Here is a 12964-nt window from a genome sequence, read left to right as displayed (position 1 = left end):
ACTTATTCCTAGAATTCATTTTGATTAAATTGGTTTCAAATCCCCGTCTATCATTAATATGAACAAACGAATGCGATGTGAGAATATACTCGTTTATTACTATGTTTAAGTTGATTGAACCAACCCGGACTAAATACTGCTTCTTTTTTTAAACGGAAAAATCATGTTGTTCATGCGTGACTACACAGTAAAAGAACGCGATTGGCAAATTACAACAGGTTATTGGCCATAGCCTTGATGCCATTCCAGGTTTCAATAGCCGTGACTAAGATTTCCCTCGGTGGAGGGATAAATCCGTAAGCCATTCCACGCGTCTCGATCGTGTACGCGTAAATAATATTTTCACCGACATAGGCGTAATCTCTGGTAGTTCCTGATGTCAAATCTGAAATGAACATAATCAATAACTTTGAATTCCATTAATTTGGCCAGTTTTTTTTGTACATAAGATAGCTGCTTCATTGGCATATTCAAAAGGAGTTCCGTAGGTTAGTGATAGCCTCACACCCAATTGCCATGACTCGATACTACCAGAGAAAATTAAGTTAAATACATTAAGTTCATTTGAAATTTTAACGGAATGGTCTTTAATATTTTGACCGTACTCACCATTTCGTCGTATTCCAGAGGTAGTTCAGTTAAATAACCGTATGGAGACATCCAAATTCCACCATAAGAATGAACGGAAACAAAAGCCTTGACAAATCCGTGGTTCGCAGCCAAACTGTCGCGAATTGCTACGGCCTCAGATTCCGAAAAAGCGCTTACTCCGTGATACTGAAGAGATTTAAAATGTTTCGAAATTTTATTTTTTAAATGTTCGTAAAGTATTTGCGTACAGTCTCCGAGCAAGCCAACGCAGATGATCCATCACCACCAAAATTAGCGTCGTAATTTCGGTTCAAATCGACACCTGGACATGTTGGATTGTCTGTAAGGGCTCGGTTTTTCCTCCAGAGGCGATCCTTAAGAAACAATTATTTATTTAACTAATGAGTTTATGATGCCTTTGAAGGGCTATTTGAGTTGATTATTGCTACATATTTGAGCATCTTAAAACCCAGCTTTTTCATACCGATGTCCATGAATACTCGTATCCATCTGGGTTTGAAGTTGGCACAATGATCCAGTCGTATTTGTCTACTAATGCGGTAATTTCGGGATCGACGCCATATCCACTGGCTAACTGTAATTTAGTAACGGTGCCTATTAATACCACGTTGATAAAATATTATAAAATATCGGCTCTATGTTTTCTGACTTGATCAAAAATCCAAATGCATGTAGACTCTGTGATCCATTCTCTGGCGTGCACTCCGCATTCCAAGAAAATGATCTGTTTGACACCAGGACTTCCGGTTCGAACCTCAACTTGTCCAATGTCGCGACCTTCGTAGGATTGTCCAATGACGGAATAAGTCACCAAAGAGTTATTGGTAGCCATTTCTTGCATGAATGCCAACAACTAATAACAAACGTAATTCGATATTAATTTTTTTATGGTTGATTGATCACGTTTTTTTTTTCTATTCTTATTCGATTACTTCGCTGTAAACGTGAAAGTTTTCGAAATCAAAAGCCCGGTTGTTCGCATTTTTAATTTGGCGTTGACGAATTTCACTGTTTTGCTTTTCAATTAGCCTATCAAAAAGCAAAGTGAATGAAATTTGATCTGTCTGGATAAACATCGTATCATTTATATTTACTCTTGAATATTGTCGATAAGGATGGTCGGACTCAACCCTTGCTCAGCTAAAATCTTGGATATCAGTTCAAAATTACCAGCAGATATTTGAATGGATGCGAAGCGGTTCAATCCGGATGGCTGTGTCCAATATTTGATCAAACCTTTGCGCTCGAAGCTTTCTAGCATTTGAACATTCTCTTTGGATTTTGGTAAAATACTGACCACTTTATGTCTATGTAAAATTGCAACCAAAATATTTTATTGGTACTGTTTTGGTTATCTATTTTTAAAGAAGAAAATTGAAAATTTTTACCCAGAGTAATCAACAGTTTCTGGTAAGGTCGCGGCAGCAAGCCCTAAGGCCACTAGTAAACAAAATACTTGTAGAACTTGCATCGTTAACGGCAGAAGTCTGAGCAGGACTAACTGAAAACCCTCAATCGTTTTCAGATTGGTAGTAAAACACAATGCTGCACTGACTGATATTATTTTTGTACATTGAGACGTGGGTAATGCTATCATTATCTTACGCTCAAACGAGACGGTAAACATTTCCAACTTTATCTAGGAAAAGTCTGTAAATATTTAGTGCAGTAGTTCACGTTGATGGATAAGTTTCTGTCGAGCAATCAAATTTATGTTGTTTTAGAAACCTATTAGAAATTATGCGGATGTCGGTGAATTTAAAATCGCTGCTTGTGCATTACATGGCGTCAAAGGTCGGAGATGAATAAACTCTCAGCTGCAGCAATGACCGCTTTTCTTGTATTCGCCTCCCATTAAAATGTTTTGCTTTAGTGTAATTTCTTTAGTAGTTTACAAGCAGCAGTGAGTGCACTGCGTCAGTTTCAAAGCTATAAATTTTATGTCGATCGCAATTTAGCGTGAAAGATGGATCGTACACGGGTTTGGAGACGCTTCTTCATCTTCACTGCGACGGTTATTTTAGCAGCTGTTGGTTGCGTGGCTTACGAGTCTTCTTCGGAAGAACCAGCAAATGGATCATCACTCTGTTCGCAACAGATGTGTGTGTTTTTGTTTGATCGACTTGAAGAGCAGTCGATTCGTTTACACAACATTGAAGATGCCCTTATGCGCACAGTGTCGATACTCGCGTCTGTTAAGGACCAGGAATTTTCCGCAGCAAGTGCTGCCTTGAAATCGGATCCTCTATTGAATTCTTTACTGACTGCAGATGCGTACGATCCAGTCGCATCTATCCTGTTACGTTCAGATCAAATAACGAATTCACTGGAATCCCCAATAAGAGGTATAAATATTGACAACTGAATGGTTGTCCGGAAAGCTTTAGTGTATATCGGCTACCACCTGTTAAAGAATCAAATTAATTGATTGTCGTTGGTGATGCAGGGAGGAAAAAGCGACAAACTGGAAGAGAACATATGACTCCAAGGGAAAGACTGGCCGTAGCTTTAAAATGGGCAAAGGTAACGATTTCCATTTTTGGTAACATATAAGACTATAATTGTTTTCGCGAATCTATAGAAAAGCACTAGTAACGATATCAGTACCAGCACCAGCCAGATTCCGGTAACCGCTAGTTCTGTGGAATTAAACGCTGGATTTAAGTTGCTGTCAACAAATGAGGATACACGACAGGAAATTGTCGTTGAAGACGTCGTTAACACATCGTCACAAGGCAGCGCACCCACCGTGGGTAGAGGTAGCGAATAAACACAATTCTTAATTGGGCAGATTATTTGTTTATAATTAACGATGAAAAAAAAACTGACTATAAGAAGCTAACCCAGTTTATTCTTTCAAGATTTCAATAAACTTTCGAGATCTGCTATTGAGACGGACAAAGATGTAATGCGGACAACATTTCGCGGAGAAATCCAAACTACGTCGCCACAACCTGAAATAAAAAGCAGTAGGCTGTACTCTACTTCTGCATTAACTATTACTGAAGCAACTACACCAACCTATCCCACAACGACTACCGTAAATGTTCCCGGAACGCTTCCCACTACCAAAAACGTGAACAGTAATTTAGCACCAACGTCAGGTTAGAGTTTTGTAGAATTAAGGAAAGGAAAACTAAATGAAGGTTCCATAATGATAATAGCGAGTCTTTTACTATTGCGGCATAAGATTTTGAATTTTATATCCGCAGCAGATCAGCTGGCTACCAAAAAATTTGTCAAAGATGTTGTTGGCGATCTTACAGGCGCGATGAAGTGCGCAATGGCTCAGTTTGATGAATCTAACGTTTCAGGTGAGAATTCACGCTAAAACTGTCGGTTATTATCAATATTATTATTTTCGTTTTTTTTTTCTTCTTTCAAAAACAGAACCAATCGGTATTTTATCTGAGCCCCAAGCCACACTGAATCCGGATAAAACACTGACTGTGCAGTTTGAGTTGAATAGTTGTAAAAAGTATTGGATATCTGTGTGGATTCGAATCTCCCTTAGAAACGAGTTGATGATCCTGAGGAGCAGAAAGAATAGCAAGGCCAAGGATGACAAGCATTTAGTCCTGCAGGTTCCAAAAGAGTGTTTTAATAAAACAGGAGACGAATACTCAATTACTTTGCCATCAAAAGCTAAAGCACCATGCACATTTCCCTTGGCCAGACTGATGGAATGCAAAGTCTACAATGTCGAAATCATTCCTATCTACGTTTCACTTCAGGGTCAGCCCTCTATTGTCGAGATTACAGTTCCTCCTCAAGTAAATTCCATTTCACATGTTTTTCACCATTGAAATCAATTTACGTTGTATAAAGTTGGCAGGAAATTCTACTGATCTGGTTTCTTTTGAACACACTCCGTTATCCAATTCTACTCATATGCTGGGTTTACAATGGTCGGCTCAGTCCCGTGATTGCGCTCAGTTAATGACGTCAGTTAACCTAAAAATTTATGAGGACGCATCGGATTCCATGTTGCGTTCTTACTCAGTTCCCTCGGAGTGCATCGGAAACGCATATCAAAATTCGTTTTCTGTCTCATTTTCATCTCTTGAAAAGGAAAACAATATTTGCAGCAGTATCAATTGGGAGCCACTTGACATTTGTCGAAAATATAAATTGGAAGTCGAACCCGAATATTTCTCTTCTTTTAGAGGAAAATCATCTTCTCTTGAGATTTTTACATCGGGAACAGGTATACAGCAGGACAAAAAAATAATTTATCGACTATAATTCAGACCTATAAATGTATGATTTTTTTTTCCTTTTTAATATTTATAGACCTATCGAATTGTTGCTACATGGTTACTTTTTCATCTGGCGTTTTGAGTTCCCTCAATAATGATGGGAATTATAACGGTTGCACTTGGCTTATATCAGTAGAAAAAGATTCTACTATTTGGCTGACGTTTACGGAATTTTTTATTGAAGGTTCCTACTACAGTGTGAAGGTCCATTTATTTCTCAATTAATTGTAAGTTAAATGAATAAGATAAGAGTGTTTTTGTTTTTTTCAAGGTTTATGATGGGCCTTACTCCACAAGTCCTTTGCTGCTGGACCGTTACGGCAGTGAACCACCCAAAGCTATACGGTCAAGAAGTAACAAGCTTTTTGTTCAATTGTCCCCACAATATTACAGAAGACAGGATTATGGAAAAAAATTCACGGCGCATTATATCACTGTATGTATGGTTAAACACAATTTTGAATTTCTTGTCAAAAAGTTAATGGATTTAGCCATCACATTTATCTTAGGTTAAGGGAACAAGTACTCCCTATGTTGACGGTAAACATCCTATCTGTATTATATCTACTGGAACAATTTTTAAAATTAAAATTATGTGCTATTTTTTATCGTAATCTAGGATGCGGTGGATACATTGTGAATACAGGGAACATTTTAAAGCCTACCTACCCTCCAAGCGAAAACAGTAGTGCCGAGTGTGTATGGTACATTGAGAATACAGGGTCGGGGAACACGATATTACTAACTAGTCAATCAAAAGCGATAGTTCCTTTCCCTATAATTGTAAGTATCTTATTTTTCGTTTGCCAGAAATGCGTTAGTTTTGCAAATTAATTGTTTGAATCCGTGACATTTTTTAAGGTTTACGATGACTGGTCTTCTGAAGGAACCGTTATTTACAATGGCTCATCAAGAGCTTCAATTTATTCCTTTAGTAGAAAAACACTCATAAAATTCCCAGCTTGGAATTCTTTAGAAAGGGAAAGAGAATACTCTTGGAATGTTATAAGTGTAAAAAACGATTAGAAGAAATTTTGAATTGCGAGTTTTCATTTAACATTTTTTTCTTTTATTTGATTTGGTTTAGTCGCAGAACAATAATTGCTCATACTATTTGACTAGCTCTAGTGACACGTTTTATAGCCACACAGATAGGCCTAATAACGTATATTCTTCGCTCCTGGATTGTCGCTGGGAAATCAGTGTTGACGATTATTCTCAGATCCGATTAACATTCGTGTACTTCGACACTGAAAGAGATCATGATTTCGTTTCGGTAAATTAATTTAAGAAACTTTAATCAGTTGAATACTTTATTTATTTATTAATTTTTTTTTTACGTAATTAGATTTACGATGGATCAACTTTCTACTCTCCACTCCTTTTAGAACTGTCAGGGAAAAAATCGAAACCAGTGTCAGTGACTAGCACGACTAATAAATTGCTTGTTCGATTTTCAACTAACGAAAACAGTTACAATGATGTTTTTTTCAAAGGTGATTTAAGAGACATAGCGCTTGAAAAAAGTAAAGATCTAATTCCTTCGATATTTTTAGGTTTCTTAGCATTTTATACCACCGTTCCGATCGATGAAAAGTTCCCCAAAACGATAATAGGTAGTACAGTAGTCGCTGACACCCAATCTTCCATGGAATCAAAACAACGTGGTACTACTGTTAGATACTTACCATTCGGTACTACAGGAGACTGGCCCTCAGCGCTTACCGTTATGCCAACGTCGACGTCTACGTACCCTTCTTCGTCCACGTCCCCACCTACGTCGGTATGGGAATACTGGTCCTCAGCGTCTACCAATAAGCAAACGTCGACGTCTACGTCCCCATCCACATATCGCTACTGGAAACGATGATTCTGAATATTCAGCAAGTTTTTCGTATACACATAACCTGCATGATCCCCACATTGGACGTTTTGTTTGTCCGACCTGCTACCAAACTATGCTAAATTTGTTATAGTAGAAAAATGTTCGGTTTAATAAAGCGAATCAAATTTATTTGCGACAAAGATAACGCGTTAATTCTAGACGAGAAATTGGAATTAAATGTTTGGGCCAATTTTGCTGGCGCATCTTTGCCCTCCTATCCTTGAACTTCAGTTAAACAAAAACGCTAATTTTGCTTAAAAATAATCAAATGTCAAAGGTGAATATTCCTCCCTATTTGCTTTAGTTCGTTCAAGAAAAATTATCAAGTTCAGCAACAATATTCATATGCGGTGTAGAATTCACTACCAGACGGTATTTTTTTTTTAAATATATAATACTGTTGCAATGCTTGTTATTAGCCAATTTAAAACCATGGATCGTTTAATGGCGTTGAGACGCATTTTTTCCCTCGTGGCAGTTCTTTTGTTTGCGGCTACTGGATGTTTGAGTAAAAAACCGACAGCAAAAGATTCGCATTGCTCGCAAGAAATGTGTGTGTTTTTGTTTGATCGACTTGAAGAGCAGTCAATTCGTTTACACAACATTGAAGATGCCCTTATGCGCACAGTGTCGATACTCGCGTCTGTTAAGGACCAGGAATTTTCCGCAGCAAGTGCAGCTGCCTTGAAATCGGATCCTCTATTGAATTCTTTACTGACTGCAGATGCGTACGATCCAGTCGCATCTACTTTGTTACGTTCAAATCAAATGACGAATTCGCTGGAATCACCAGTAAAAAGTAAGTATTTTTTTTTAGCATGCCGACAACAAAGTGCTCTTGCTCTTGTTTAGGACTAGTCTTAATGTGTCATTGAAAAAGTTCGCAGGAGAAAGCGGCAGACTGGCGAACGTTCCTATACACCGAGAGAAAGACTGAGAGAAGCTCTGAAATGGTCCAAGGTATAATAATGATCTATCAGCCTCAAAGATTTTTCTTTTCGCCTATTATATACGTAACTACTTAAAATTATTTTATTTACAGAAAAGCACTACCTCATTTCAAATGCGGAGTGATCAATCAGAGAAATTGAACGATGTATCACAGGTGTGAACCAAACATCAAATAATTCCAGATTCGAAATTGCACTTTCTCCACTCGCATCAATTACGAGGTAAAATATTTTAAGATTAAACAAGTACAATCTTTACACATAACAATATTATTTCAATTAAAAGATGAATCAGAACCGCTCGCAAACGCATCAATTTATTCAAGGTCTAATGAAGAATGGAAATTTTTAAATAGAAGCAACAATTACACTGATCTCTTACGACATGCTCGTGAGGCTTCTCTTGGTGAGTTATTGTGAACATAGAACAAATAATTTAAGATAGTCTTACATCATAAGTCGTATTTTTATTATAAAGCATTTTTTAGATAAGGATTGATCGTTGATTTTGCATTTCTCTTTTCTTTATTTCCCAATGGAAAGTTCACTTGTAAACTAAATTTTACTTACATTTGCCAAGAATTGGATTTTAAAATGTTTGTGTTCCTGCTCTTTCTCCCTGATCTAGAAATTTGTGCTATTACTCTTTCTTTAGTTGGCGAGACGACAATTTTCCAATTTGTAAAAGACGCTGTCGGCGACCTTCAAAACGCGGTTAAATGTGCAGTGGGTCAGCTTAATGACGAGATACCTTCAGGTATGTTACGCGTTTTTATGTCATTTCATTATTTCCTTGGTAATTATCGTGCGTTATCAGAGTCTCTTGGCGTTCTATTCGAGCCTCAAGCTACATTGAATCCCAATAAGACGTTAACCATACAGTTTGAATTAAAAAATTGTCAAAAGTATTGGGCAGCTGTTTGGATTCGAATCTCTCTTCGAAACGAACAGGCGAATCGGAAAAGCATTTTGAAAATTCCTAAAGATTGTATGATGAAATCCGAAAATGTCTTCTCACTCACCTTGCCGTTGACTGATGAGTCATCGTGTATGTTTCCCCTGGTAGAAATGATAGAGTGTAAGGTATACTCTGTCGAAATCATTCCAGTCTACTTAACACTTCAGGGTCAGTCATCCAGTGTCGAGATCACAGTTCCACCAGAAGTAATTTCGTCAAATGCACTGTTTTTCCAAATTATAATCAAATTACAATTTTTTTTTACTTTCTCTGTTATCATTTTAAGTTAACAGGTAATTCAATGGATTTGGTGTCTTTTGAACGCATTTCTTTACAAAACTCAACGCACATTTTGGGTTTGAAATGGACAACTCAGTCGGATGATTGCGCTCAGCTAATGACATCCGTCGATGTACGAATTCACGAAGATGTGGAGAACGCTATCTCTCGGTCTTTTTCTATTCCTACGAATTGCATAAAAAATGGACAATTTCAGAATTCTTTTACAACCACTCTTCGCCACTCTTCGTATTTCGAATATAGTGACAACCTCTGTACGGATGTCACTTGGACGCCGCTTGATATTTGCCGAAAATATAAATTGGAAATTGAACCCGAATATTCTTCTTCGCTGAGAGGAAAGTCATTATCTCTAGAAATATATACTCCAGGAGTAGGAGGTAATTTAGTAAGAAAATTTCCACCAGAAAAAGGTGTCGGTCAATGAAAATTAAATTCCTTTATTATGATTTTCTTTTGTATAATTTTTAGACGCTTCGAGTTGTTGTTCTGTATTAACATCTCCAACTGGTGTTTTCCAGTCAGCGGATAATGATGGAAGATTTGGTTGCACTTGGCTTATATCTGTCGAGAAAAATTTTACCATCTGGTTGACATTTACGGTGTTTCAATTAGAAAATTCATACTACCGCATAAAGGTTTGTTATTATCAACGAGGCCGTGTGTGTTAACTAACAGCAAACTTCTAATGATCTTTGTTTCAAGGTTTATGACGGTCCGCACTCAGCGAGTCCTTTGTTGCTGGATCAAAGCGGTCGGAAGCCTCCACATCCAATACGATCACAAAGTAACAAGCTTTTTATTTAACTAGTTCCCAATAACCCTGAGTACTATGGATATAATAGCAATGGGAAGTCATTCACTGCCCATTATATCTCTGTAAGATTTTCACATCAAAAACTTCGAATCCATTTATAGTAATGTGTGTTGTATATTTTACAATTTAGGTATGTAAGGACGCTATTTCCAATTCCTAATTATTCGAAGAGTGATAGGAGCAGTAAGAAAAAGCTCTTATTCAACTACACTTTATTTGTGCTATTTTATTTATAAAGTAGCTCATAGAAAGTTTTTTCTGGGAAATTCAGGGAAATAATCAAATGCAATTCTTGCATACAGATAAGGTTAAAAAAAAAAGAAAAAAAATCTTCCTTCTTATTTACTTTCAAACATATTTGTCATGCGATTCCTGGGTTTCGTCATACAGCAAACGACTGTTCTACTCGCTGCAGTCTTTTTAAAGAACATACAATTATCTACTATGAAATCCAAAAATAGTTCTAGTTATTCTGAGCCTAGTGCGCATGACGTTTGCGCGATTGCTGCGACATAGTTGAAGACCAGCCCGGATAGCACACAATTCTTCCCGGATTAGGGAGATTTTTAATTTTTCTCCGTGCTGAATGTCTTTTTTTAAAACACCAGCTAGGCATTCTAGCTTGCTTACTAATCACCTTCAAGCATAAGTTTGATTACCGTAAGTAGACTTTTTTAACTGACGCGTTTGTCCGATCAAAGCCGTGCTCCCGATTCGTCGGCAAAAAATAACTTTTGTCTAGTAGCCTACGCGTTTTTATAAACAAAACAACGTCGTCACAAGTCAGAATACAGATGATTTAAATCTATCATGCTGGACAGGAAACGTATAACGATATAATCAAGGATACATGCACACCTATCCTGAATCCTTAAACTACTCTTGACGTTTGGATTCGCCATGAAAGTGGTCTGTGCGTACAGCAGCGAAGGACAAACGTCAGCTAGTATTTTACTCATTTTTATCCATCAATACAAAAAATCAAATAGGTGGCAGGGTGATGGAAGTTTCTAGACAATCTAATTATTTAGGAAACGTAAGTTGGACTCCTCGTTCTACTTTTTCAAATTAAAAGGCAAAATTATTTAATGTTTATCTCTAAAAATCTACAGGACGTCATTCTCTATTTTGGCACATTGATTTTCCTCGAATACGTTGTCCTAGTTGTGCAAGGGAAACCCACTCCAAGATTTAACGATACTCTAACTTCTATAAGTGTGGGTCTATTTCAGGAATGTTTCAGGTATGACAATCTATAGAAAATTTTATAGGGCGAAAACTATAATCACACAGAAAACATTCTACGGAAAGAATCGGAATGCGGGGATTCGAAATGTGCCTATATTGTCACTTGCACGAACATTATCGTTTGATTGATTTATCGGAACAATCAACATGGCTTGGACTGTTTACTGCTGTGCTTATAGATTTTGGCTACTACTGGATTCACAGGGCTAATCACGGTAATATGCAGAAATAGTTATTGTTGAAATTTTTTACCATTCACATGGACGTTCCCACGATATGTCCTGACAATTACAGAAATCAATATTTTATGGGCGCATCATCAAGTGCATCATAGCTCAGATGACTTCAATATGTCAGTTGGAGTCAATACGTCACGGAATCTTTAATAATTGGCTTTGTTGGGTTGGTTTTGTTGAATTTTACATTTATTTATTTTATTTATTGTTTTTTCTTTAAAGTTTTCCAACCTTTTGATTTCTGTCACGTCTCTACAGATTTTGTATTCTCCCCTCGCCTTCTTCATTCCACCAACACAGTTCATTACCCACTTACAAATCAGTGTGCTCTATCAGTTTTGGATCCATACGGAAACTATAGAGAATCTCGGTCCCGTTATAGAGTGGATTTTTAATACTCCGGAACATCATCGAATTCACCATGGTAACTGAGCCCTCCACGTCATTTTACTAACATGACTTTGATAAAATTAATATAATTGTTTCTTTATTTTATGCAGGTTGCAACAAATATTTATTGGACAAGAATTACGGAGGAGTGTTGATTATTTGGGATCGCATTTTTGGGACTTATCAAGAACGGAAGGAAGAAAAAACGGTCTATAGCTTGATTTTCCCTCCTTCTACGTTCAATTTAATTAGAGTTCAGGTAACCAAGTCCAATTGTTCAAGTTCTTCCTATGTAACTTGACTTGATGACTTTACTCTATCATTATTATTATATAAATATTTTTAAATTTAGACTTACTATTATGCCCCTTTATGGAATCGATTAAGACATTTTGATAACTGGACCAACAGAATTGAAGCCTTGTTTAAGGGACCAAGTTGGGAGCCTGGGAGCCCTTGGACAGGTTGGGAACACTTAAAAATGTCGGTAAAGAAGTAAAATAAGATTAAATTCGATTCAAATAATATTCATAAGAAGATACGTAACTAATGAGACCAAGTAATTCAAGATAACTGAACGTCCGAAATTCGAAGTCTTGATACCTTGTTGGAAGAAATACTACATTACTATCCACTTTTTGCTCATGCTCTTGCCAGACTTGCAGTCCACTTTTTCGAACGAAAATACTGAAGTATAACTTTATTATTTCACTGCGATATTTGTTATAGACAAACACTATTCCGTTCTATCTTCAACAGGTTTCAATAAGTAGCTACATTTTCTTGAGTTATACCGCTACAACCTTGATTATTCTTAGCTGTTTACTGGACGGTCGTCCCACATGGATTTGCTGTGTGGAATTTGGGCGCTGCATAATTTTTCTTATTGCCCTAACTTTTGTACAGCGAAATGGAATTTTTAGGGATTTGCAGCAATTTGTTTTCTACATTTCTGCGTTAATGTGGGGTTTACTAGCACTAGAATATTTCTTCAAGTGCCATCGTGGCTAGAGTAAGCATCCTATAATTTCCCGTAGAGATTGTGTACAGGTTGTTTGGCATACGGAGGAAAGTAGATTATTTTTTCTCCTAATACACGGCTTTTTTAAACCACGCGCCTCGAGGTCTCGATTTACTCGCTTACCGTAGCCATTTTAAAATCTTTGAAGTTGTTGGTAGATCTCAGAAGGGTAGCAGCTACCACAGACATAGAATGTCATCGGTGGTAATGGATACAGGAATGAGTGTTGAGATCTAAGAAATTAGTGAAATTCTCTTACTACGTGCTACCACTCGAGCTAGGTAATAA

The 12964-nt window shown here is 37.1% G+C and overlaps 3 protein-coding genes across 5 annotated transcripts; 2 read left to right on the top strand and 1 right to left on the bottom strand.

Annotated features, from left to right (window-relative positions):
- Nucleotides 1-71: 71 nt before the first annotated feature.
- Nucleotides 72-2224, bottom strand: LOC124335777 (carboxypeptidase A2-like). The gene is made up of 9 exons (XM_046789238.1): nucleotides 2001-2224; nucleotides 1707-1919; nucleotides 1545-1641; nucleotides 1262-1465; nucleotides 1076-1186; nucleotides 840-965; nucleotides 610-777; nucleotides 445-527; nucleotides 72-385 (listed from the first exon to the last, which is right to left on the bottom strand). Exons 1-8 carry the CDS (start codon nucleotides 2207-2209, stop codon nucleotides 471-473), a joined length of 1185 nt encoding a protein of 394 aa, XP_046645194.1. The 5' UTR covers nucleotides 2210-2224; the 3' UTR covers nucleotides 72-385; nucleotides 445-470.
- Nucleotides 2225-2482: 258 nt separating this feature from the next.
- Nucleotides 2483-6885, top strand: LOC124335776. 3 transcript variants are annotated; one of them, XM_046789236.1, is made up of 16 exons: nucleotides 2484-2957; nucleotides 3059-3135; nucleotides 3194-3371; nucleotides 3474-3716; nucleotides 3825-3926; nucleotides 4003-4385; nucleotides 4441-4819; nucleotides 4906-5075; nucleotides 5143-5307; nucleotides 5381-5411; nucleotides 5491-5654; nucleotides 5733-5882; nucleotides 5959-6147; nucleotides 6220-6367; nucleotides 6428-6573; nucleotides 6661-6885. In XM_046789236.1, exons 1-16 carry the CDS (start codon nucleotides 2579-2581, stop codon nucleotides 6739-6741), a joined length of 2985 nt encoding a protein of 994 aa, XP_046645192.1. In that variant the 5' UTR covers nucleotides 2484-2578; the 3' UTR covers nucleotides 6742-6885. The 3 variants fall into 3 exon arrangements, with proteins under 3 accessions (XP_046645191.1, XP_046645192.1, XP_046645190.1); XM_046789235.1 differs by having other exon boundaries at nucleotides 2483-2957; nucleotides 3828-3926; nucleotides 6428-6885; XM_046789234.1 differs by having other exon boundaries at nucleotides 6428-6885.
- Nucleotides 6886-7138: 253 nt separating this feature from the next.
- Nucleotides 7139-12768, top strand: LOC124335778 (alkylglycerol monooxygenase-like). Its single transcript, XM_046789239.1, has 18 exons — nucleotides 7139-7555; nucleotides 7637-7716; nucleotides 7799-7928; nucleotides 7993-8112; nucleotides 8362-8463; nucleotides 8524-8870; nucleotides 8951-9344; nucleotides 9436-9602; nucleotides 9670-9843; nucleotides 9912-10817; nucleotides 10894-11024; nucleotides 11093-11244; nucleotides 11324-11431; nucleotides 11488-11689; nucleotides 11766-11914; nucleotides 12008-12142; nucleotides 12225-12347; nucleotides 12415-12768. The coding sequence occupies exons 13-18, from the start codon at nucleotides 11369-11371 to the stop codon at nucleotides 12664-12666; spliced, it is 924 nt and encodes a 307-aa protein (XP_046645195.1). The 5' UTR covers nucleotides 7139-7555; nucleotides 7637-7716; nucleotides 7799-7928; nucleotides 7993-8112; nucleotides 8362-8463; nucleotides 8524-8870; nucleotides 8951-9344; nucleotides 9436-9602; nucleotides 9670-9843; nucleotides 9912-10817; nucleotides 10894-11024; nucleotides 11093-11244; nucleotides 11324-11368; the 3' UTR covers nucleotides 12667-12768.
- Nucleotides 12769-12964: the final 196 nt, after the last annotated feature.

Source organism: Daphnia pulicaria, chromosome 4 (assembly GCF_021234035.1).
Source record: "Daphnia pulicaria isolate SC F1-1A chromosome 4, SC_F0-13Bv2, whole genome shotgun sequence".
Taxonomy (NCBI): Eukaryota; Metazoa; Arthropoda; class Branchiopoda; order Diplostraca; family Daphniidae; genus Daphnia; species Daphnia pulicaria.
Note: the sequence above shows the minus strand (reverse complement) of the source record. Positions and strands in the feature narration are given on the sequence as shown.